At 44.4% G+C, this 26,075-nt stretch overlaps 2 protein-coding genes across 5 annotated transcripts in view; both read right to left on the reverse strand.

Moving 5' to 3' along the window:
- Positions 1-17,775, reverse strand: part of LOC121693998 (amyloid-beta A4 precursor protein-binding family B member 2-like) — a 36,255-nt gene extending 18,480 nt beyond the window's left edge. For both annotated transcript variants that reach the window (XM_042073885.1, XM_042073884.1), the window contains exons 1-8: positions 17,675-17,775; positions 14,274-15,347; positions 13,499-13,698; positions 12,699-12,830; positions 12,200-12,276; positions 11,503-11,563; positions 8,490-8,633; positions 2,881-3,008 (exon numbers count right to left, since the gene is read on the reverse strand). In XM_042073885.1, coding sequence (XP_041929819.1) covers positions 2,881-3,008; positions 8,490-8,633; positions 11,503-11,563; positions 12,200-12,276; positions 12,699-12,830; positions 13,499-13,698; positions 14,274-15,333 — 1,802 coding nt within the window. In that variant the 5' untranslated portion in view covers positions 15,334-15,347; positions 17,675-17,775. The remainder of the gene's footprint in view (positions 1-2,880; positions 3,009-8,489; positions 8,634-11,502; positions 11,564-12,199; positions 12,277-12,698; positions 12,831-13,498; positions 13,699-14,273; positions 15,348-17,674) is intronic.
- dele1 (DAP3 binding cell death enhancer 1) lies at positions 15,825-25,724 on the reverse strand. Of its 3 annotated transcripts, XM_042073888.1 has the most exons (13): positions 25,486-25,724; positions 24,612-24,732; positions 24,321-24,411; positions 24,045-24,189; positions 23,634-23,801; positions 23,309-23,373; positions 22,500-22,602; positions 22,154-22,296; positions 20,766-20,924; positions 20,190-20,282; positions 19,875-20,028; positions 19,320-19,567; positions 15,825-15,875 (listed from the first exon to the last, which is right to left on the reverse strand). In XM_042073888.1, exons 1-12 carry the CDS (start codon positions 25,514-25,516, stop codon positions 19,323-19,325), a joined length of 1,518 nt encoding a protein of 505 aa, XP_041929822.1. In that variant the 5' UTR covers positions 25,517-25,724; the 3' UTR covers positions 15,825-15,875; positions 19,320-19,322. The 3 variants fall into 3 exon arrangements, with proteins under 3 accessions (XP_041929822.1, XP_041929823.1, XP_041929821.1); XM_042073889.1 differs by lacking the exon at positions 15,825-15,875 and having other exon boundaries at positions 18,424-19,567; positions 24,126-24,189; XM_042073887.1 differs by lacking the exon at positions 15,825-15,875 and having other exon boundaries at positions 18,424-19,567.
- Positions 25,725-26,075: the final 351 nt, after the last annotated feature.

Here is a 26,075-nt window from a genome sequence, read left to right on the forward strand (position 1 = left end):
CTCTCTTTTTTCCCCTCCGCTCTCCTCCCTTTTTTCTCTCACTACGCTCACCCCCCTCTCCCTCCCTTTTTTTTCTCTCTTTCTCAGCGTCTCACACAGTGAGTGTAAAAAAACTACGATCTTTTCTCGCTCTCTCTCTCTTTCTTTCTCTCTCTCTCTTTACCCTTCTTTTCTCTCTTCTTTTCTTTTCTCTCCAGTCACTTGTGTGTCTCCAGCGCACTGCTGTAGATGGAGATGGAGACTGAGACGTGCGGATCAGAGGACAGAGGAGATTGACGGAGTGACCAACAGAGAGAGGGAGAGAGGGAGAAAGAGAAAGAGAAAGAGAGAGAGTGATTGAGTGAGTGAGTGTAACTAGTACAACCAATTAAAAGGGAAGGTTTAGAGAGAGGGCTAGAAACAGAGTGACACAGAGAGGTCTGGAGAGAGGAGGAGAGGGAGGGAGAGGGGGAGGAGGGAGAGAGGGAGGGAGGGGGGAAGTGGGGGAGAATCGCAACTCCCCTGGATACACACACAGCCTTGCTGAGTGCTCCAGATTTAGACCTATGACTTCATCGCCTCGGTGGAGACCATGTGCACACGTACACACACACACACACACACACACACACACACACACACACACACACACACACACACACACACACACACACACACACACACATTCCCACACATACAAACATGTTGGTGCACAATCAGGAAAATGCATGAATATACTGAAGTGCATGCATACACCTGAGCTTCCAACTACACCCCCTTAAAGTCATGCAAAACACAACACATATGCAGCCCATAGGAATGGCTCCTTCTCTTAACACAGGCATTTAATGACCACCACATAGAACATACACATGCACACTCAGTCAGTCAAGCTCCCACTAAGTGCTCCAAAAATAGTCATATGACTTCATCAACCTGTGCAATCCCTCCTCCCACACGAACAGCCCCAGAGATGGAGGGCTCATTCATATTGTATCAGAATGACAGGAGAGAGAGAGAGAGCGAGAGCGAGAGAGAGAGACAGCGACAGAGAGCGAGAGAGGGGTCATGGGGAAATAAATTGAGAGAGAGAAAGAGAGAGAGAGAGAGATGGTGTGTTGGCAGAGGTGCACATTGACAGGTCCAGTGGACAGGTCAGCGGGGGCAGAACACTTTTACCCAGGAGACAAAAGCACATTCCGGAACTCTCCAACATCCACTGAGCCAAGTGACTAAACCAAATCACAGCATCTTGCTTCAGTGGGCAGACAGAGAAGAGCTGCTAGATATATTTATATTTTATATACTCTACCGAGTTAAATAATGTGTGTTACATGCATTCTGCTGGTGCAAAAGATCCTTCAAAACAAAAATCACCCATAGTTGATTCTGCACACTACTCAAGTCTCAGAACACACACACACACACACACACACACACACACACACACCCTTCCCATATGGTCAGTCCACATCTATACAAGCATCCATCATGATCTATACACACAACATGTAGCTCTGCATATTAAAACATCCCCATATGCTCCAACACAAACACTCATACTTGACTCCTCATATCAATCAACCACATGTCTGCCTGCAGCTCCCTCTGCTGGCGATCAGAGGCACTACAGGCTCACTGATGAGAACGCACCTGTTCCAACTCATACTATCAACCCTCAAATGATGGATGCACGCAGAGTGGTTCAGATGGGGTAAAGGAACCGAGCGGAGGGTTGTAATTAGTGAAGCCAAGGCTGGCATAGTGACTGACGCTCCAGATAAAGCTCATTGGTTCTGACAGGGCATTGCCCATTTAATCACACACCGGCACACGCCTTCATTTCTGATGCAGACATGCAAGGTACAGCTCGCTACCACTGTGCCGATCTGAGGCAGACATGCAAGATAAATTAGGGTGGAGGTAGGGATGGAGTGAGAAAGAAAAGAGAGAGAAGTCGTAAGACAGTGAATGAAAGTAAAGTCGTTATGCAGTGAATGCTCTCCTGAGATAAACCTCGCTCTGATTCTCTCTCTCTCTCTCTCTCTCTCTCTTTCTCTCTCTCTCTCTCTCTCTCTTTCTCTCTCTCTCTTTCTCTCTCTTTCTCTCTCATTTTCTCTGAGCTTTCTATATAATTCTTTCCTTCACTCTCTCCCTTCCCCCTCCTCTCTCTAAGACATGTCTTTTCCATTACCATAGAGACGGGGGCACTGAAACTTTCATCACCCCTCGGGGAATGAGAGAGAGAAGGAGTGAGAGAAGGAGTGTGGAAAGGAAAGAGGGAGAGAGAAAAAGAGAGAGAGAGAGAGAGAGAGAACATAAGAGACTGAATAGACAGAAAAGGAGAGAAGGGCACGCAATGTTTCTCAAAGAGTCGCAGAATGAGAAATGACAGAGGGACAGAGAGGGAAACAAAGTGATAGAGGAAAATTAGGAGAGAAAGATGAAAAAGAAAGAACAGAGGAACAGAGGGAATGATGGAGAGGAATAAAAGAAAGTGCACCTCTTCTTCCACATTGTCTCTGAAGAGATGAAAGCTGTGGCCCTGGGCTCAGTATGCCTCTTGCAGCAGTCACAGCACATTACTGCCATTATCACACACACACACACACACACACACACACACACACACACACACACACACACACACACACACATACACACACACATGCACTGCACTCAACTCTACACACACATACACACACACACACGCACTGCACTCAACTCTATACACACACACACACACACACACACACACACACACCACAACCGTCCACCCAGACACATCCCTTCATAAACCCAGCCCTTTGCAAAACGACTCATGTTTAATGACCTCCATTAAACAGAATAAGGCATGTAATACACTACTATAAGGTAATGCGCGTGGCACTCCTGCCCTACCTGCTGTGGTCTCGGCCCACTCCCCACACCCGGATGCAGCTGATGGGCTGCGAGTGCAGCAGCGTGTGGTCTGTCGGGTCAACCAGGGTCAGCGTTACATCCTGGAGGACCAAGAGCATGGGCTTGCCCTGAGGGGAAACAGGAGAAGAGCAGGAGAGCTTCAGACATGGACACCATTGCTCCACTCATTAGATAGATCTGCAGTGCTGCTAGCATACAGGACACTGGGGACGCTGCAACAGCAACAGCAGCAGCAGCAGGAAGTTCAGGCAGAAGAAGTTAATCTTTTCTGAAAAATAAATGAGTGGTCTGCAGGGAGAGTTTGTACTTACAGAGTAATTTAATTTCTATAACCTAAAAGTGACAGTGGTGGAATATCCTCCTTGCAGTGTTATTAAGCATACAGGCGTACAGACTTAAGACTCTGCTCTTAGTCCTGTTTATGGATGCAGCGCTATTGGCTGTTGGAGGGAGTATTTTAATTGCATACTGCATGGGGTTTGTGGAAATTAGACTGGGGATATTTGAGCAGTGTGGTAGGGTAGCACAGCGATGTCCTTATTCCAATACTGCATCACCATTAACAAAGAACACTTAATGGGACAACTTAACAGAAATGTTACAAGGCTGAACTAACCATCCGTGACTCTAAACGATAAATTATTTAGTCCAACCATTTTTAATCCTAACTGGAGATGTTTGGGAAAGGACATTTCATCAGTGTAGCTACACTGATGAAATGTCCTTTCCCAAACATCTCCAGTTACACTTCACAAGCACACATGAGTTTAGCATTCCTAGCATCACATTTTAATGCCTGAGCTAAAGAGAAGAACATAACAACATACTCCATGCATTCCACTTCCTGTATGGCCAATCAGGAAATAAATATTCATAAAAAACTAATTTGCCACATGACCTGACTAGACTAGGACTCCAGGACGTTTTGCAAGGCTCTGTCACACATCAGTGTCGACTCAGTTAATAAATACATGACAGCTAGTCTGATAGCCCCTTATGAGTAGACAGCGCAGAGATCTGACCTGAGCCCAGCTTCCTGTATGTGATGAGTGTGACCGAGCCTGGTGCACGTCCCGTGTGAAACACTGACCGGGGTCATTTCCCCCAGCGTGAAATCCCTTTGGTATGAATGAGTCATCAGCCATCAAGTTACCATTACGTTGGAGTTAATGGATATAGAGGCAGGGCGGAAGGTCAGTTATGAGGTGTTTCGCCCAGAACATTGGCTCGGCCACAATAGTAATACTAAAGTAAGTAATTTAATCAGGGCAGTATAAAAATGCCATTGGATGTAATACCAAGGGAAGCCGAATGGCTTTTCACAGCACTGGTCAGTGTTCCCTTATTTCTGCTCTCCACTGTCGCTGTTCTTATCCTCACTGTTGACCTGAAGCCAACACCGTCCAGTGTGCCTCCAGTGCAGCATAGCTATTCCTCCACCGTAAAAATGTGAGTAGAATTAATTGGTAATTATAGCTCAAGTACGTCTTCATTTCTCCGAATTTACATAGAGAACACATTAAATCCTAATTTGCCATAAAATGCTTTTATTGCTTCCATAAGCAGTGGTGCATAGGAAGACAGCGATGGAGGGGAGATTGGGAAAGGGAGAGGGCATGAAACCCGTGTGATGGATTAAAACCATTAGAAGTCAAAAGACTTATGGACTGGATAGATAATGGACTGTTTTGGTAAAGGTCTTGCAATGCCACATCAATCTGAAATCCTCCGATGTTGTACTTCCACATTATGTAAACGGTGGCATTGGAAAAACTAATATGAGAATGGAAAGAGTGCTGAGAGAGAGAGAGAGAGACCGAGAGCGCTGAGAGATATATGAGAGCCAAAAGAATGAGAGTTTCCATGCTTTGAGGAAAGTTAATCAGCTGTGAAGTTTTCCAAGGGGTCTGTAATTGGCACCTTAACTTTGATTTGTATCACATTTAAAGCATTAAAGCAGCATATACACACACTGCAGTGTGTGTGTGTGTGTGTGTGTGTGTGTGTGTGTAAGACAAGGTTAACTGATGAGCAGTGGGAGGCTGTGCTCGTCGCTTTTACATCCGTGCCCTTGCCTGTCTGCCGGCGGGTTCTCTACACAACAGGGGGGCTTTGTGTTAGCGGAGATGAGATGCCGCTAATGTAGCGTCTCCTGTGAGCCTGACTGATTGTCATTGTGCCCCGTGCACAGAGCACACAGGCGCGCCAACTACTTAACTAGTCTCTAACTGTCAGACGAATTGGATTATGCGACGGGCTAATGTAGCCATGTTTTTATGGCAGGGGTCTCAAACTCAAATGAGCTGGGGGCCAATTCTGCCAACGTCATCTGATTGGAGGGCCGGCTATTTCTGAAAATGCAATGTTCTTTTTTTCAAATACCACACAAAACTGCAAACAGAAAGTGCAAGTGTTTTTTATCTAGTTTTAGACACCTGTACTAGCAACCTTAGCTTATAAATGGAATAATGATAAAATAAATATTAATACAAATTATAAAACAAATGAAAAGCATGAAAACAGGTATGTGTGTGTTTCACACCAAATAAAAATATTTTCCTCTCATAACTTAACCTGGCAAACTATAGGCGTCAGGGTTAAGAAAGCAACACCATTGCATTTTTATATCAAAATTTCAAAAGGCCATGGCTTTAAAATGGTCAGAGATAAAGTCCTACTGTAAATGTAAAAATCTTTGTAAATTTACCCATCTAATTTGCCACTGGATGGCAAGCACCTCAAATTATGCACCTTTCAGTAAATACTGGATGAACATATTTGAGCAGGTTTACTTTCCTTTTTTCATATTACCCACATAACAAATTAACAGGAAAACACCTAAGATGTATACCAACACCTAAGATGTATATGGTTTCTAAACAACAAGGCCTACAATAAAGTATTCTGGTCAAATCAGTTCCTATCGCGGGTAATCTGAGTAGGCCTACCCAGAAGTTCGCATCATATTGCGGGTGACTTTGTAGTTTAGAGCCCTATTTCTACTAGCCCTGCTGTCTGTACCACGTCCATTACGGACACTATCATCACGATTACCACTGCAACCTCCAAGCTATGTTGGGCAGAGGGTCGAAATAAGCATGGTATGCTTAGTGGACACAGTCGTATACACGCAGACGCACCTCCATTCAATAGACGATCCATCATAATCTCCAAAAGGATATTCTCCTTCAGATTTAGAATAGGTGAATAACATAGCCTACCTAAGACTTCATCACACGTAAATGTTTTTCAACATTTGGTGTAGGCCTATTTCTGCTTAATTTCTGCTTCAATTTATGCAACACTATGGCCTGCATCGCTTCCGCGTCATTACAAATGCACATCTTTGTGTTTCTCGCGTGTAATACAAGTATTTCCTGAAAACTTTGCGCACCGATTTTGGGTTTGAATGAAGCTCTGGATGAAGCACATAGTGGAGCAGAGTACAAATGAGATTTGTCACTGTACTTGGAACTATCGTCTATTTTAATCAGTATCGTTGTTTGTTGCAATTAAAAATAGTCTCAAAGGCCGGATTACATTATTATTATGACCGCCGCGCAGCGAAGCGGCGGTCATATAGGTTTAGTCCGATTTTTTATTTTTTATTATTATTATTTTTTTTTTTTTCGCATGTCCAAATTTCCGTCAAGGATTCCCAGGACACTGAAAGACCGGGGTAGACGAAACTTGGTGGGCATGTAACCCCATATGGATAGCATGGAACCATCGTTTTTCGTTTTGATCTGTAGCCCCCCCGCTGGACTGCACCCCCCGAAAGGAGGGTAGGGCAGACACAGTTTTCTGTGAATATCTCGAGAACCGTAAGGTTTAGGAGGACCATTTTTTTTTGTAAGTTGATCTCAAGGGGCCATGTCAACCCATTCCATAACCACTCATTTCATGTATAGCACCACCTAGTTAAACACAAAAAAGTAAAAATGAGGTGTTGTAATCGCAGGTATCTGTGACCTAACATAGTCAAAACTGCACGAAATTGGAAGTGTACAATCATTATGACACCCTCTGAATGCACGCCAAGTTTCGACGAATTCCGTTTATGGGGGGCCACACAATAAATTAATTTATGTTACTATACACCAACTGGCCTGTAGGTGGCCGGAGACAGTTTTCTGTGAATATCTCGAGAACCGTAGGGCCTAGGAGGTCCACCTTTTTTTTGTATGTTGGTCTTAAGGGGGCATGTCAACCCATCCCATTACCACTTATTTCATTTATAGCGCCACCTAGTTAAAAATTAAAAAGCAAAAAATTAGGTGTTTTCACCACAATATCTCTGGCTGACATGGTCAAAACTGCACGAAATTGAAAGTGTAGGATCATTATGACACCCTCCAAATGCATGCCAAGTTTTGTGAACTTTCATTCATGGGGGGCCTTACAATAAAATAATTTATGTGTACATTTAGTGACCGTACACCAACAAGGATTCCCGGGACACTGAAAGACCGGGGTACACGAAACTTGGTGGGCATGTAACCCCACATGGATAGCATGGAACCATCGGTTTTCATTTGATCTGCAGCCCCCCCCCCCGCTGTACTGGACCCCCCGAAAGGAGGGTAGGGCAGACACAGTTTTCTGTGAATATCTTAAGAACCGTAGGGCCTAGGATGACCAATTTTTTCCGTATGTTTGCCTCCAGGGGTCATGTTAACCCATTCCATGTGCACACATGTGCATAAACAGATACACACGCACACACATATAATCATACGTATGACACATGCTCACACAGTAGACATATGTACGCATGCATGCACATGCACAAACACACATACGCAGGCAAACACACAAGCACTCACACACACACACACACACACCCACACACATAAACATAAACGTGTACACGCACACATGCACACAATTCAAGAATTTCTCAGAATTATGAACAGGCAAGATGGGGGTGGGGTTGTATAAAATTAATTTTACATGTGAAATCTATGAACTAATCATGTTTTGGTACTTGTTGTCTAGCAGATACCAGTGAGAATTGAGTGTGGATAATGCAATTTAGTGAGACAGTTAGAATCATATAGGCCTTTCAGCGTGATTTCTTTTTGTGGAAAAAAATGTGCTGGACTGGGCGGCGGTCATATTTTGTACCGCTCTGCGGTACATCTAGTTTTGACATACATCGCGGGCCGGAAGTAGTAGAAGTAGGCTACTCTGACTGGGAAAGGCTAGCAAGCGAGCCACAGACAGATGAGGGGATTCACTGCCCTATTAGGTATTCTACACGTGCTGTAGAGATGCAGATAAACAGATCAGCTTAACGTTACTATAGGCTACGCAGATTATTTGTTGACATCAAACCAAGGAACGAACAGAAGTTTACCCGACTGCTGTTTCCGCTGTTCATTCTCGTGAAGTTTCTCCTTCCGTTTCTCATGCCCTGAAGGGTGATTCGGTTTTATGATTATCTTCTTAATGTATGAGACACTGTCGCTATAACTACAGTATACAGTATGCTAGCTTGTGTGGGGGTGTGTGTGTGTGTGTGTGTGTGCGACTGTGTATGTGACTGTGTGTGCGTTTGCATGTGTGTGTGTGTGTGCATGTCTGACCTCTTCTCTCTCTCCAATGGTGTCTCTCTCTCGGGAGCGGAGCTGCAATTGTCTGATGCAGTCACTGACCACGACACTGCTCCTACCGGTCACCATATCAGTGTCTGAGACCTCCAGCCAGCCCAGAGAACACACAGGGAACACCTACAGCACACACACACACACACACACACACACACACACACACACACACACACAGACAGAGGGACAGAGAGAGATGAATACACACATACACTCAGCCCCCGAGGAGACAGTAATAGGCTCACACAAGTACATACATAGTACATACCTACACATATTCTCACACACACACACACACACACACACACACACACACACACACACACACACACACACACACACACACACACACACACACACACACACACACACACACACACACACACACACAAATAAAACACTTACAGCACACACACACACACCTGTCAGCCGTGGCCCACTGGTTAGAACTCTGGACTTGTAACCGGAGGGTTGCTGGTTCGAGCCCCGACCAGTGGGCCGCAGCTGAAGTGCCCTTGAGCAAGGCACCTAACCCCTCACTGCTCCCCGAGCGCCGCTGTTGTAGCAGGCAGCTCACTGCGCCGGGATTAGTGTGTGCATCACCTCACTGTGTGTTCACTGTGTGCTGTTTGTGTTTCACTAATTCACCGATTGGGTTAAATGCAGAGACCAAATTTCCCTCATGGGATCAAAAAAGTATATATACTTATATACACACACACACAAATAAAACACCTACAGCATACCCATACCTAAAGGCGAAACCTTTTGTGAAAATATATAAATAAAATATGACATATTGTTGTGTTCGCTTTAAAAAAAAATGAACACACTCTCTGAGCAACCACCCTAAGGGAGCCTGCAGTTGCCTGCAGCCTTTTGCCTCAGTCAAGTTTTCTGCGCATACTGTAGCTTCCTCCAAACAGAACTCAGTCCCCAGAGACTTGGCCTCTCCTAGCCTGATACAAGCACACACTGTGCACCCTTCAGCCCTCGTTTAGCTCTTGATTCTCTTCTTGATGGACAGCAACCCTCAGTCTCCCTCAACACACACGCTGACACTGGACTGCAAGACTGGTTCTTCCAAGAGGAATGGTGCATTAGGTGCATTAGGTTTCCTTCAAAATGCAAAATGGGATTAATCACTTACTGTAGGTTCCAATCATTTTAGAAAGTGATTTCCTTTTCAGTTGCAGTCATATCAACAGATATCAATGATAAACAGGTATGTATTAATAAAAATATAGACTAAAATCAAAGTGTTTGTTTAAGTTAAATTTGATTCATTATTATTTATACAGTTAGCTACTAATGTAAAGAAATTACACTATGTCATTATTTCTACCCACTGACCTTGTCATCATTGTTCATATGTTCACCGTAAGCAGAATGAGAAAACTGACCCTAGAGCGGGCCTTATCTCCCCACCACTCCACAAAACAATCTGCTCAAGAGTGCCCAGCACTGCAGTGAGTGAGTGAGCTATGCAGAGTGGCACGTGCTCCGCAAGTTGAGCACTGATGTCTAAATTAAGATTTAGGGTTTCTGCATTATAATTCAGCAGTAGCACTGGGCTGTTTTTTTCTGCATCCCTCTCTCCTTCTCTCCCTCCCTCCCTCCCTCCCTCCCTTCTACTCTCTCCCTCTCTCCTTCCTCCCTCCCTCCCTCCCCCCTACCCCCCCCCCCCCCCCTGCACACGCCTTTCGCTCTCGGTCTCCAAGACAGATGGAGAGCTTTCTTGCGCATCTCATTAAACTTTCAAGCCATGATGTCATCCCCACACGTGCCTCCTCCTCTGACTGGTGGTGGTATCCCACAGTCCTTTGAGGTTCAGCCTCTTTCTGAGACACGTGCCAAGAAACGCCTGGATCAGTGGACTGCTATGGTTCAGTGTGTTCCTATTTCCTATGTACAGCATTCTCTCTCTCTCTTTCTCTCTCTCTCTCTCTTTCTCTGTCAGGCACAGATGTGCATAGACAGATGAAGACACTGTCTCATTTGTCTATACTGACACAAACCCAAGAACACACACACACACACACACACACACACACGAAACAAAAGCACATGCACACAAACATACTGCTATCTGAGTCTCAGGAGGCTTTGAGCTATGCTGGGGTTGTCAACGATACATGCAAGAGTAGGTGGGGTCCACACAGCAGAAGAAAAATGTGTTCTCTGGCACCAACAATGGCAGTCAACCACCTTCACCTGGCACTTCTCCAAACAACCCCAAGGTGGCAGTGAAGTACCACTAGTACAATCTGCAGACATTCACATGCTGTAGCCTGGCTGTAATAGCCATGCTTGTACTTTAAAATAAGTTACCCTTTGATCATTTGTTTACATTCATGACAGCATAATCAATGTTCATTTAACTGGGCAGCATAAAATTATTAAAATGAACTCATAAAATGAATTGAGATCAAATGCAAAGAAGAAAAGGTTGATGTATTGAATTAGAATATGTCCAATGCTATATTTGCTCAATGATATAAACATAATATAAGATTAGAAATTTAAATTATGTATAGGTGTAGAACCGACCGGATGTATTTGTGCTAGTATTATACATACATGTCTGTTCGATTCATCTAAACATAGAAAGTACTACTTGCTATACTATATTATGCTATGTGATGTGGTTATGTCTCATTATTTAATGTGCTGATGTGTATCATCTTAAATCAATGGCTAATTCAATACAATATATGTGAAACTTACTATTGTATTTTCACAAAAACTGAAGCGCTATGCAGTCTAGCTGACTTGAGGTCTGAGGGTTGACTCAGCAATACTTTCAGATGTAAACATGGTTGTGTTTGGTGTAAAACAGCTGTTCAGATGTAAACATGGTTGTGTTTGGTGTAAAACAGCTGTTCAGATGTAAACATGGTTGTGTTTGGTGTAAAGCAGTTGTTCAGATGTAAACATGGTTTTTCTCAGGTGTACATGTAAAGCCGCCGTTTCAGGTTGTTGTTGTTGTTACCTGAGAGTCCAGGTCAATGCTGGTCCTGGGGGAGGGGACTGACTCGGGGAGGACCCTTGCTCTGCCCACAAGAAAACACACACAGTGGTCAGAACAATACTCATGTTTCATTGAGTGGTTTTACTGTTTCACAAGTATACAATCACACATTGTATGCCATATATATACTGTACATCTTTAAAACATAAATATTTAATCATTAGTTTGTTACATTTCATTTGGAAAAAGTTCACACCCTTTGTGTTCATTTCTAATCTATGTGATGACAACTGATGGTGATTCTTTGAATCACATTTGCCAATTAGTCCATTTAAAATTTCAGTAAAACACATTTCCTGATTTTAAAGCTACAAATAAATCAAGTTACTTTCCAAATTCACATGAAAAATATTTGCGCCTCCAAGAAAAGTAAAAACAGATCTCCCCTAACTTCCAGGATATAATGTTGTCATGAGAAGAAAGCTGCTCCAACATAACTAATGATGGATGACTAATGAGGATTAATGACGGTTCCTAGATCCACAGCACTTTCTGTCCATCACAGGAGACAGCCATGCATCTGTGCCCAGTGTCTGGTTCCACACTGAGAGCTGATTTCGGGGAAAGTGCAGTCTGGCTGCTGGGAGTGCATTTAGCAGTAAGCTAATGGCCTCGGTGATGCACTGTAATGGTAAGAAGGGGAGAGAGGAGAACCCACCGCAGCTTCACATGAGCACTTCCTCTCTCAGGCTGCCGCAGATTAGCATCCTGATGGGCACACTCTTCCCTGATGCTCTACAAAGACAAATAGAGAGAGAGAGAGAGAGAGAAAGAGAGAGATGCTGAGTGGATGGATATACCAGTGAAAATATCTTCAGTGCCACATACTGCCTTGCTAAATGATGATGATAGGAAACATTAAGGGCTCCTTTTCTGAACAAAACAGTAAACAATTTGTCAGAGAAAAGTAAACCGATTTGTCTAAAAGAGTTTAAACAAAACCCTTTGCTTGTGTTTAAAAATATACAAAATTCATGCAAAATTGTTTGAGTTAATATAATCTGTTTCAAGTTTGCTTTGTCTCTTTTAAAAGTAAGAAAACCTGGCGTGATGATGTGATGTTTTGACAGGTGTGTTTCCATGGCCTTTGAAAGCAGTGTGCAGTGCGACAACAAACAAAGCCCCTTGAAAAAGCTTCTGGATCAGCAGCACCTTACCAGGTAGTTGTTGTTGAGGAAGCCTCCGACAGGCATCACCATGTCGTAGGAGATGGAGGAGTTGGAGGGCGAGGAGGCGGAGGACGAAGGCACTGGCTCCACAGAGCTATCGGACACAATGCTGCTCGGACGCTACAGCCAAGCAGATGGAGAGACAGAGCATGGCAAAGAGAGTGAGGTAAACAGTCCGCCCATTGCCTTCACCACCATAGAAATTAATTCTTTAACCACCATAGAAATGACAAGACATATTGATATACTAAAGGAAGTAGTATCATTTCAGAGTGTGATCAGTATGTTATAAATGTGTGTCAATTTGCCACTACAGCAAAGATCCTTGATTACTCCACTTCAACCCTCTCTGACTGCAGTATCCGTGTATGAATCTAATATTGAATGCTACTGTGCAAACCATAATGCATTCTCAACTGCACACTGATACTTACGGCAAGTGAGACTTGTTTAAGAGAAAGAATGACCACCATGTTGCCTAACTATAAACTTTAATTTGCCCACGTACCAGTAGAAAGGGTTTCTTTGTAAGAGTCACAAATGGCATACATTAACTCCTGCACCTTATACACACCATGAGTACACTTGATGTGTATAAGGTGCAGGAGTTAATGTATGATGAGGGTGTTGGGTAATCTCAAAGCACCCGTTCCCGCGGTATGGAGGAACAGGAGGGAAAAAAATACATCCTGACACCCTCTCAGCATGATTCCATTTGGTTAGTGTCAGTGTTCGTGTCAGTGTGACTTAAGGTCACTGGCTCTCATTATGAGGATGATGTACTGTACCTCGCTCTGTGAGTTGTTCGGAGGGATGGGGAGGCAGGCGGCGTCGGTGCCCTCCTGCGCGGGGTCTGGCTCGGGCTTGGCACTGCCATTAGACACAGGGCGCTCGCGTTGAGTGGTACCCGAGGGGACGTGCCAGAAATAGACCTCTGCCAAATCCTCCACCTCACGCCACCCTGGAGGTAGCTCACCATCATTCCATACTGAGATAAAACACAAACACATGGAGTCATAGTAACATAAACACATATACATACTATACATATACACACACTATACATATACATATACATATACATATACATATACATATACATATACATATACATATACATATACATATACATATACATGATAGAGGAAAGATGACCCTTTATTTTATCCATTGTTATTGTGATGAGCTGACGTAACACTTTGCACACACACACACCGATGAGTAAACACTTGTAGCACTTAACACCTTAAGAACACATGGCATACAATGGGTCATTTCCCGCTCAGAACCATCTGTTGTCATAGCAACTGCAGGAACCTGTATCATCACCTGGAGAATGATGAGAGCAGGCCTGGACTCAGACAAGTGAGAGACAGGAAAGCTTGTTGTCGTGTGTGTGTGTGTGTGTGTGTGTGTGTGGGTGTGGGTGTGGGTGTGGGTGTGTGTGTGTGTGTGTGTGTGTGTGTGTGTGTGTGTCTGTCTGTCTGTCTATGTGAGCTTTGAAGTGATCAAACTGGATGGGCCATGCATAATTTGTTATCAAAGTTTGAACAGCTTAATTACCTCCAGTCTCCTGGGGCGTTTCTACAGATGGACTCTCCTGTGAGAGCGTGGTCCAGCTCGAGTCCTCCTCACCGTCCTCCTCCTCCTCCACCTCCTCCTCCTCCTGCCTGGCTGAGAGGGCCCCCACCCTAGAGGAGTACGGGTGGTGTCGGGGGGACAGGCTGGTCCGGAGGGGCGCCTGGTTGTTGGCGTGCAGCTCCACCCGGATCTCATTGCCCCTTGCGAGTGGCTCCTTCTTTGGCTTGTGGTCGTAGCTGAAGCTCCCCTTCAACCCCTTCAGCTGGGCCTGGGTGGGGCTCTCCTCCTCCTCCTCCTTGGCCAGCAGGAGGTGGTTCTGGGGTAGGGTGAGGTGCACCTCCACCCTGTTCTCCTTCACCCAGTCCTGCTGGTCCAGTTTAGGCAGCAGAGGCTTCTCGGTCTCCTCCTCCTTCTCCTCCACCTCGTCCTCCTCCTCCGCCTCTTCTTCTTCCTTCTCCTGTTTCTCGTTGAAGCACACAGGAGGCTCCTCCCGGCGGTAGTCCAGGAAGCTCTTGGTGCGCCTCCTCATTGGCGCGCAGTTTTGATTGTCTTTTCCCTCCAGCCAATCGGAGCTGCTCCTTCTCACCATGACGTTGCTGGGCCTTTGGTTCTTGTTGAAGTCGTGCTGCTCCTCCGCCTTCAGCTGGAGGTTGGTGCCGTTCTTGGCCAGCTTGGGGTTGGAGGTGGAAAGCGAGAGTGACGACATGGAGGTCAGGGAGGTGGACGAGGCGGACTTGGTTGGGGCCGCCCGCCCTCCTCTGCCCAGGCCGAAGTTCGGAAGGTGGTCGCTCGCTCCCACGGCACTGTGCAGGCTGCTCGTGGAGTTCCTGTGTCGGCTCTTCGGGGGAGCCGCAGAGGGACCGTTGGTATCCGTGGTCGCCACGCCCTCCTTTATGACCTCATGAGCCAGTGACTGGTTGTGGGAGGTGCGGAGGTTTAAAGATGTAGGCGGGGCTATGGAAGGGCCACTGCGATTGGTGGAGTCAACTGACGAGGGCGAGGAGCCACTTCTGGTTAACGGAGGCTTGTGCATGGACATCATGGCTAATTATGAGCCTGTCATAGAGAAGGAGTGAAGTAGGTTAGAGAGAAGGACAATGACTGTGTTGAAAGTATCACACTCTGTATTTATAGTAACATGGAAACACATGGCCCCCGCTATCTTGATTTGAAATAAGAGGTTGCTGATTTGCTTCAATTCTTAGCTTGTGCCAATGCATAGCTTGTGCCAATTCATGGCAGTTCTGCAGGGGTTGTCCTGGTGACAGACATACTCACAATCATGTGCCAACTAATGTAATTATGGTGACCTACATACAAATGCGACAAGACTAAGCTAAACAGGTGCTCTCTCTCTCTCTTTCTCTCCCTCAACACACACACACACACACACACACACACACACAGAGCAACTGCCTCTTTATCTTCCACTCCAACAGACAGAATGGGGGTGTTATAGAAATGCAAACAGGTCCCCATACCCTGGCGCTTTAACAGTGCTGAGGGTTGTGTGTGTGTGTGTGTGTGTGTGTGTGTGTGTGTGTGTGTGTGTGTGTGTGTGTGTGTGTGTGTGTGTGTGTGCATCTCACATGTGCATCCCCAGCAGAGAGAAATGGAGATGCTGCACCCCTAGACGAGGCTCTGAGCCGCGCCAAAGGCAGACGTATGATTTATGTGGCCTCATACAGCCAGCAAAGCACAACCTGAGGCCTCCATAATCAGTCATAAGGTGTGGAGGGACAGGCCACAGATGCCTGGGGCAACCCGAACCCACATACAGCATCCTTCTGAGATATCGGATAAATAAGCCTGCAGAGATGCTACATTGTCAGAACATCAATCTGAACCAAGGCTGTGTGTGTGTGTGTGTGTGTGTTGTGTGTGTGTGTGTGTGTGTGTGTGTGGGTGTGGGGGGGGCTGTCTTTCTGTCTGATCACTCAATACACTTGATGCATCAAAAAAGCCAGCTAATGCAAAAGCTCTCTGGGCACTCACACCCAAATACTGAGGCCTGTCTGGCTGCCAAACCTGACGTGGAGCTTGAGTCCGACTGGACCCAGAGTGTGCGGCCCTCCGGCTCCAGGCTTATTTTTGCCGAGTCAGCAAACACCCCTAAGGTACGGCTAAAATCAACAATCTCCTATAGCACACAAACACACACACACACACACCCACAGCAACAACAGCACCCACAGAGAATCACATTTCACTGCCACACACAGATTCAGCTTCCATGGTACACTGGAAAACGTGCGACCAGCAGATTATTGTGAAGATAAGTCATTTGGAAAAAAGGGTGAGAGGACATTCTGTTAAAAAATAAACACCCCATGGCCTGACTGGGACAATTCTGCAAACCACGGCATGAGGGTCCCTGTCAGACAGGAGGACTGTTTTGACTGGGAGAGGTCACACACCTGTTGGGCTGACCTGCCACTGCTTTCCAGGATATTAGAAACTGCATGCATCATCAGACTTCACTGTTAGGACTTCAAAACTTCAAAACCTTATATATCACTGTTAGGACTTCAAAACCTAATATATCTTTATATTTTGAAAGGAACAGATGTTTTCAAAAAGAAGTACTCGACCCCTATCATGAAGAGTTAGCTTTTAAATTAATCTTTCGGGCGATTTCATTTATTTCTTGTTTAAAATGTCATTTATTGGATAAACGTAAACAAATATATACTTAAAATGATTTGCCTTGAGTATGTGTATCTATATGGTTAATTAATAAATGATGTAATGCCTCTTATGATGGATAGGCACCCTTAGTGAAGGTACTCGGCTGATAAAGAGTAAGATTTTTTTTTATCTTGATGAGACAAAACTAAATTGCATAGAAATTGTACACATTATTATAAAGTCATCAACTTTGAAAAAAAAAAAAAACGAATCCACCTTAGGAATGACCCAAACCTTAAAATATGAGGTGATACGAAGGAGACTGTTGAATTTCTCTTTGGGCTAAATTTAGAGAATGGTTTGGTTATCGCTTGTCAGACAATGATTAGGCTACTTAAAACATCTCTGGTGCCCTGAGGCGACAAGGGTAATAGCACAAGCGGTGGTATCCCAAAACATTACATCATAAGCTTGAGAGGTAGATGTCATACTAGCCATGCTGTACTGTACTTCTCTTCTCCATCCTTTCGAAACATCAATCTCTGTGCCTGTATCTGTGCATCTCCTACCTGGTAGTGTTGTATTGCAGCGAATTCAAGCACTTGTCATCAATTCTAGAAACAAGTTACAGCATTATCGATGGGGACGCGATAAATTTGTCCCCGACAACCAAACGCTAGTCCCTCCCTGATGGAGCAAACTGCGCATCACTTTCAGCATTTCAGATCATTTGCTTTGAAAACCCGCAAACTCACCGTTCGCGCACTCCGTATTTTGTGCAAGTTCACTGCTCAGCTGACCAAACAAGCGAAACTGCTGCAGCCGCAAAGTGACACCCTCTTCTCGCTGCGTTTCCTCCAATATATGATATCACATCACTCTCCTCCCTGGTGATCGAGCGCTGTTCACGCCGTTGCGTCCCCTACGCGGCGCGTCACCCATGTGCGCGCGCTGACGGAACGGGACGAAATCGACCAATCATAGCTTGGAGCGCTGGGCAGCGTTTCCGCATTCACCTCTCAGCGTATTAGGTAACACTGCACTACCAAACAACCTCTATGTTGACTCCCCTAAAATAGGTAAGCTAAAACGCCGAGATATTGCTATATTTCCAATTGTCTATATCATATGGGTGGAGACACCATCTTACTAATGTTAAACATCCCTGCCTAAGAAACATTTGTTTTTGTACGGTTAGGATACAACATGATCTGGGGAGGTGGTTGTTCAAATGAAGATCTTGCCTCTGGACCTGAAAAATGAGAAACATATCGATCCAAGCAAGTCATATTGAGTTGCACTGCACTGGCCGTCATAGATTTAGTTACTGTAGACTTAGGGATTGATTTCTCTCTGAATGCAACTCAGGAAGCAGACATATTTTCAGAGTGGGTTCACAAATCAAAGCTCTCAAAAACCCTGCTCTCTGAATAAGGAGAAAAAAAATCATTAAGGTCGCTGGAATGTTTTCAATTAGAAGAAACACAGCACAGCAGCCACTTACTGATGATAAAAAATATATTTATTTATAAACTTTTGTGCATTTATTTTGCTTTTGGGTACAAAACAAAAATGAAGGGCTCTAATAGTCATTCACATTCCTCTCCATGACTTAACATCTTTTTTTTTAAAGTGTCATGTTTTAACACGTGTGTACTAAGACAGATCAAGGCACTTTGACCTCTGAGACTTCAGACAGTTCATTCAATGGCAACAGGCAAAACAGAATTAAACAATAAAACAAAAAAAAAAACAAACAAAAAAAAAAAACCTCACCCAAAAAGCTGTCCAAGTCTATCCTCCCAAAAAGAACCTCTAACCCAACTTATGTTTACATACTGGCAAGAAAATAAGCAGACATTAGCACCGGCTCCATCAACAAAAACATTATTCATAAACAAATAATGACATTAAACACAGGGTGAAGGGCCCTACATTCCTTTGGGTGGGGAGACAAATATTAACCATACACTCGCTGAACTCCCAGTCACATCTCTTCAATCATCCAGAACTCACAACGCTTTCTGCTTATAAAAAAAAAAAAAAAAAAAAAAAAAAACCCCACTGTAAACCACTTCTAATCCTATTCCATTGTTTTGAAACAGAAAGGAGCAAACATGTGCGGTCAATAGCTTTCCTTTGGGAACACATGGGAACTTTAGCCCAATTCTTTTCTCACATGAAGTGTGTGTTTGCTGTCAACACAAAGTGTACACATGCTGAGAACTATGTATTATTTCACTAGAAGTTTCTATTTACAGAGTAAGGTGTGCATATGTCAATCAAACAATCTACACTTGTTTCAAACTGCGATGAAAGCTGTAGTGTGCGTTCACTCTGTTTTGATAGTGTCAGGATGTAATGCCTGTGGTTTTGTGTGTGTGTGTTTTGTGTGAGTACATTTTATCCCACTCCTATGGTCCATTTGCTGGCTGCGTTGTCAGCACTTGAGAGTGGGTAGAGGTGAGTAGGCGGGACCCTAAGGCTGCCCGTGCTCCACGAGTGAGGCAGAGGCTGGACTGGCCAATCAGAAACCTGTTGTTGACCTGGGCCCGTCTCTCGGAACACATCAGAAAGCACCGAGCCTAAAGTCATCCCGTCCAGCGCAGAAAAGCAGGGAGCAGACCGGATGGAATGCAGAACGCGGTCTGAGGGTGATGGGGACATGAGGGAAGTGGTTTAAATTACACTTGTGACAAAACACTTCAATTACAGACAATTGTCATACATAAATAATTTCAAGTCAGACAGAGATCTCTGATGACCTTGAGTGTAAAAACTGCAGTGACCTGCATTTTGATAACTAATTTGTGTGTGTGTGTGTGTGTGTGTTAGAGAGAGAGAGAGTGCGAGAGAGAGTGCATGAGCGTGTGTGTATCGGTGAGTGAGTGAGTGCACGTGCAAGCAAGTGTGTGTGTTTATGAGAGAGATAAGAAGAGGCATTTGGACCTTTACCTTCTCGATCACACAGAGTGGTCAGCACACCCCTGGCCCGCTGGTTCCCTGCCGCTGCCGACTGCATGTAGAGGTTGGCTGCGGTGCCCAGACACCGATTCACTCCGATGCCGTGCTCATAACACTGACCCAGGTACAGCAGTCCTGCACTGTCCTACACGCACAAACACAAATTCAGCCTTAGTCAGCTGATCTGTATCGTCATGTGTTATTTTTTTATTTGTGTGTGTGTGTGTGTGTGTGTTATTTGTGTTATACAAGCATGTTATTGGCCTTCCATAGGAGCGATGGCTGGAGAGAAGGTCACTCACTCACCCCACTCTGTGCGGCCATGCGGAGGTACTGGACAGCCTTGCCCTCGTCTCTGGTGGAATCCTGAGAGAACAGCACCCCCAGGTACAACTGAGCCTGCAGCAGAGAGAAGAGAAGTCAGGTGGAGACCCCAAACAAGCACACACACAGGCTTGATTTACCCTGAGATGAGGAAACTCAATTTCGGCTCAATTCACACAGACACACAAACACAGACATAGACAAAGACACACACAGGGTTGATGTATCCTGAGATGGGAAACTCAATTTTGTTTCAATTCTCACAGACACACACACACGGTTCATGTATCCTGAGATGGGGAAACTCAATTTTGGTTTCAATATAGCTCAGTTTTTTTAGTTCAAAATACTTTACCCAACTTCCTACATCACTCCATTTCATAAGCTCGATTATATCTGCCTATGAGCACAATGTGCACATTTCCAAAAGAATTATGTGAAGCTGAGTAGACTATCCAAATGATTTCAGCCTTACATCGGACGGCTAGAGGAGAAGATGGAGAAATCTGTCGTAACTGCATGACAAAGTCCTATGTTGAGTGTGTCTGCGACTCCCACCTCTGTGAGGCCAGCGGCCGCGGCGCTCTGCAGTAATGTGATGGCCGTGTCCAGGTCCTCTGCCCTCTGCTGCCTCCTGCTGCTCAGGAGGAGTTTGGCACAGCGATACTGAGCCTGCATGTGGCCTGCTGCTGCTGCTCGCCTGTAGAACTGCAGCGCCTAGAGAGAGAGATAGAGAGATAGATAGATAGATAGATAGATAGATAGATAGATAGATAGATAGATAGATAGATAGAGAGAGATAAAGAGAGAGAGATAAAGAGAGATAAAAAGAAAGAGAAAGATAGAGATAGAAAGAAAGAGAGAAAGAGAATGTGGAGAGAATGTGGGGCAACAGTGATGAGAGACTCATGAGAGACTATGAGGCTAAGACCCATAATGCACAGCAGTTTCACACCACGCTATAAGGGCTGTTTCATAGTCTATGCGAGCAATGCAAGGAGGGGTGGACACGTACTTGCATAGCAAAATGTGTGGTCCAAGCTGTTGTAACGCGATACAAGTGTGAGTGCCATGTCATGCGTTTCTGATAGGGGCGTGTCGTCCACATTGACTATGAGAGGGCTCTTGGATAGGAGTGAGCCTTACATTTACAAATGTGTTTGCATAGCCTGTGTAGAAACTATGAAAAAGCCCTCTATGGGAAAAGGAGAACATATGGGAAAGGAGAACAGAGTTTGAGTTTTTCTCACAATGACTACCAACAATACAGCATAGTGGTGAAAACTTTGTACCAAATGAAAGACCTTAGTCTTGGACAAATCATTTGTATTCATTGAATTGTCATATAATATCCAGTGCAAAATTAGTATGCATTAACTTGAATGGGTCAGCTGTCACACTGGATTATTAAGCAAATAAGAACACATAGTTCATTGTGAACATCGATGTCAAAACTGAACTCCTTATGAATATAAAGTAATCAATCATTTCTAAAAAACATTATACCAAATTATGCCCGTCAGTAAAAATATTAACGGCAGACTAAATCTAAGGTGGCAGCATAAGCATTATACAAAATCATAATTCTAGCACATGGTAATTATAATAATTCTAGTACTCTAGAACATAAATTGCCTTTGTTGAGGTAGCCTACATGCAGCATGGCCCATTTGCTGTATCACATTGAACCCAAATCTCCCTTGACAGGTTGGTTGAAAATATAGAAAATGTAGTTTCATACAGATTAAACAGAAACACTTGTTCTAATGGAATGGAAATTATTTTTCCAAACTCCACTGGGCCTGGGTTTTCATCCCTCTGTAATAAATCAAGGTTAATTTCCATTTCAGGAGAAAGAACCTGCCAGGGCTTTGGATAGTCAACGCATGTTGCTCTTTGCTCACTGTGACAGCTTGGCCCAAACTCGCTCATTAAAACAGGCCTACCTTGTTAAGGTTCTTCTGGACTCCTCTGCCCTTCTCGTAGCAGACGCCAACGTTGAACTGGGCTTTACTGTAGCGATGCTGAGCAGCGGCCAGGAAACATGAGAACGCAGCCTCGTAATCACCTGCCTTCGCACTCTCCAGACCTGATACACACATACACACATGAATATATACACTAGATAGATAGTTAGATACTATCATTGATCCCACCAGTCAGTCTATCAAACCTAGTCTAATTCCCTAACCCCTGAAATGAGCATAAGAAAGAAAAAGATATTTAAAAACTTAAAAAGGTTGAAATCTGATGAGCTGTTTATGCATTGTGCATAAGGAATTGCATTCTTACCAATGATATTGAGAATAACTGGAACGCTAGTGTCTGCCACATGTTTCAGGTTCTCTGTAGCCTCCGTCAGTTTCTCCTCCGGCGTGAGAGAATCCTGTGAAATCTAAAGAGACGATAAGAGGTCAGTGGCCAAATCCCAATCGTTCCCACAAACTTGATGAGGGCGTACGGCTGTCCCACTGCAAATTTGTGAAGTGCTTGAGGGCTCGCTCACACCCTTTCTGAGCCCCTACCCCAAGTCGCTCCCCTGAGCCCTTTCCCCATGTGGACACTTTACTCAAGGGAATGACCCACAATTCATAGCGTTATGATGTAAAACACAGGGTTACCCAAAGGGAGTCTGGAAGCTTGAAAAAACATCAGTAAACAACTGCCATAAAACGGAAACAGAAACGTGTTGTCAATTTAATGATAGGTGGGTCGCAAGTGCTGTCCCATTGCTAATATTAACGCTTTGTACCCTTACACACTCGCAAATTTAATCACTTACGACTGAGGTCAGTTAAGTGTTAGGGTTCAGGGCTTAAGGGAGAGATTTGGATTCCACAGTTTGACACAGTTACATGCAGGGAATATTCCGGTTTAAAACGGAATATTGGCAATATTCGGTTTGTGCGTGAGTCATTTAAACTCTTCGTTCAGATTGTCATCAATCAATTTGGCCGTATTCCAGTTTCTGGCGCAAACCGAATACTGCCAATGTTCCGTTTAAAACCGGAATATTCCCTGCATGTAACTGTGGTCATTGTTTCAGAGAGAAGAGAGAACAACAGGAAGTTAATGTGGTAGCAGAGCAGAAGGTATCATACCTGTTCTTTCTGCTTTTCAGGTTTGGCTTTCTTGCGGAGTAGGCTGGCATCTGCAAACGACTCCTCTGTACAACAGACACAAAGAAAGTTAACACATGTACTGTATGCTGAGAATATTTTAGATATCCTCTTCCCAACATTACAGGTGTGAAAGTCACTCCATTAAAAAAATAGCAGATATATGTTCATATTTCATTGCTGACAGTAACTTTTCAATTATAAAAATCAGTGAATAATGTAAATATGTATGATTTTCAGTTAACCCCAGTGTAAGACCGTCCCAGTCTCTGAAAGACAAGATGAAAGGTGGTCTGAGATGGCTGACCTGATAGTGCTGACTCTTGACTCAGTAGTGCCCCCTGCTGGTCACAGTACTCAGAGGCTGTGCTGCTGGAGCTGGAGCTTTGGTCAAGTGTCTTTAGCGCCCCCCTATGACGGTTTAGGCTCAGTGCACCCGGCAGAACATGCCTTGTCAAGTCCTGCTGTCTAGAAACTAATGGGTAGATGGGAAACACACTTAGTAAACTCTGAACAGTTTGGGGAAATTATAAAATGAATTACATTACATAAAATACACACACACACACATATATATATATATATATATATATATATTAAATCCATTTAAGGGACTCTGTTCACTACAAGTAGAGGAGGCATATACAGGAAAGAAGCCCATGCTCCTTCTTTGTCCAATGAAATCTTTTCACATGAACAGTTTGAAAGTGCTACTTACTGATTTCTAGCAGAATCCGGTAACCACACTTCCGAATGAGCCCCGGTTCCTTGTGCTGTGTCGGCCTGGGGTTCTGCTCACCCACAGAAGTGAACTGCAAGTGGATCCGTTTGCAGATCTGCATGAGGAGAACCGCTGCTGCACCCTATAATATGGAGAGAACCATGACAATCATCACCACCACCAACACTTCTCCTGGAGTCACACCTCTTATTTGCCATCCCCCCGCCCCCCCCCCCCCCCCGCCCCCGCCCCCTTTATCTTCTGTTTGCTCACCAAGCCCACAGCATCCAGTGCTGTGTATCGGGGCAGCCCAGTGTAGTAGAACTGAGACGTCCGTTTCCTCCTCCTCTCCTCCCCATCCTCCCTGAGAGACAGAATGACACATAGGATGTGTGACGTGACGTTAGATGACATGACAGGTGTGTTGCGATCCGACACTTAGGCCTTGTGTAGGAAGAGCTATACAGCAGAAACACGCCCGAGAAGAGGCCAATGTGGTTGAGTGAGAGAGAGAGAGAGAGAGAGAGAGAGAGAGAGAGAGAGAGAGAGAGAGAGACTGCTCACCTATTGTCTTTGTCTGAGTGGAAGTTGGTGGACAGGAGGCTAGAGGTGTTAATGACTTCATCCTCACGATGGGGACCCTGCGTCAGCCGAAGGGGTGCGTTGCTGTGCCAACGATACAGAACTGTATGGGAGAAAAAGTACAGTTTGACCACAACAAACCAGAAGAGGGAGGGAGAGAGCAATAGAGAAGCACTATACTGACCAATACTCCATTTCTAGCAAGAACAGTAACTTGATCTGCAGGGAGTTAAATTTGGCCCTCTATGGAATTCTACCGCTTGGCCACCCCTTGTACAGTAAATCAACAGAGTTCGTTTCGATGCATCGAGAATATTGGAGAACTTTACACATCTGAATGGGGGCAATCATGAATTTGATGTAGGCCTCACTGTGCACAACTTAAAAAATCTTTCAAGATCCAATTACTACAGGGTATTTAAAGTAACTTTAAGAAATATAATGAGGATTGTGGTAATATCATACTTTTGCACCAACAGCAGGACAAGACCAGAGAGAAGGCTGATTAATGTCTGCCTACATGAACCGTTTTACAAATCCACAAGATTGTCTCTTAAACTGGCGAATATAGCAAGAAACTATAGCTTATGTCACTGTCATTTAACGTTGCAGCCAGCAGCACCAGGCATTTGTATTCAAGCTGATCTGTATCTAATGTTAGCATAATAGAGTGTTATGCATAATGTTAGCGTAATAAAGTGTTATAAATGCAATTTGCCCCGGCTGTCTGTTATGAATGGAGTATGTAAACAATGATCCAAAGTATGCTGCCTTAGCTTCTTGGTACAGGGAGAAGCATGATTAGCTATCTTGCTAGCTACCCAACGATAAGGCAATATGAATGTCCTTCACTTACCCCTGCCGACAATGCCTTGTACTCGCCACATGCTTCCTGGTATTGCCCAAATCCTGTCAATCCACTGCGTATTTCACCCCTAAACAGAGCGAAATTCACTCGAACGTTCTAGCTGGGTTCCATGACTATATTACTGTGCGTAAGATCACAGAGCAAATGTGTGTGCTCACATAGGTCTACCACACTCTCTCAGATGCAAGAGTCACGAGATATTTTGACGGCTATGCCAGCCAACGAAAATCCCCCGGTAAAAGCGAGCCCTGTGTGACGCAAGACATGTGTATGTTTCAACCGAAATGGCACTTCAGCGCCATCTAGTAGCCTAGGCTATTTTTTTTAGAAATGCGAAATAGATGTGCCCGGTAGGCTATGTCGTCCGCTCTTTAAAGTAAAAAGTACTGGTCCGATTTATTTCAAATTTTACTTTTTTTTTCAAAACTGCTTACTCACTAATTTTTGCTTGCCAAACAAATTTCTAAATGTCTTTGAAACACCATAACCCCATACCAAATCTGCAAAACCATACAAATTCTCAGTGTTTGACTTAGTTTTCAATTTCCTAACACACATTTTGCAAAACATCTAACACA

This window comes from Alosa sapidissima, chromosome 20 (genome assembly GCF_018492685.1).
Source record: "Alosa sapidissima isolate fAloSap1 chromosome 20, fAloSap1.pri, whole genome shotgun sequence".
In the NCBI taxonomy this organism is placed as follows: Eukaryota; Metazoa; Chordata; class Actinopteri; order Clupeiformes; family Clupeidae; genus Alosa; species Alosa sapidissima.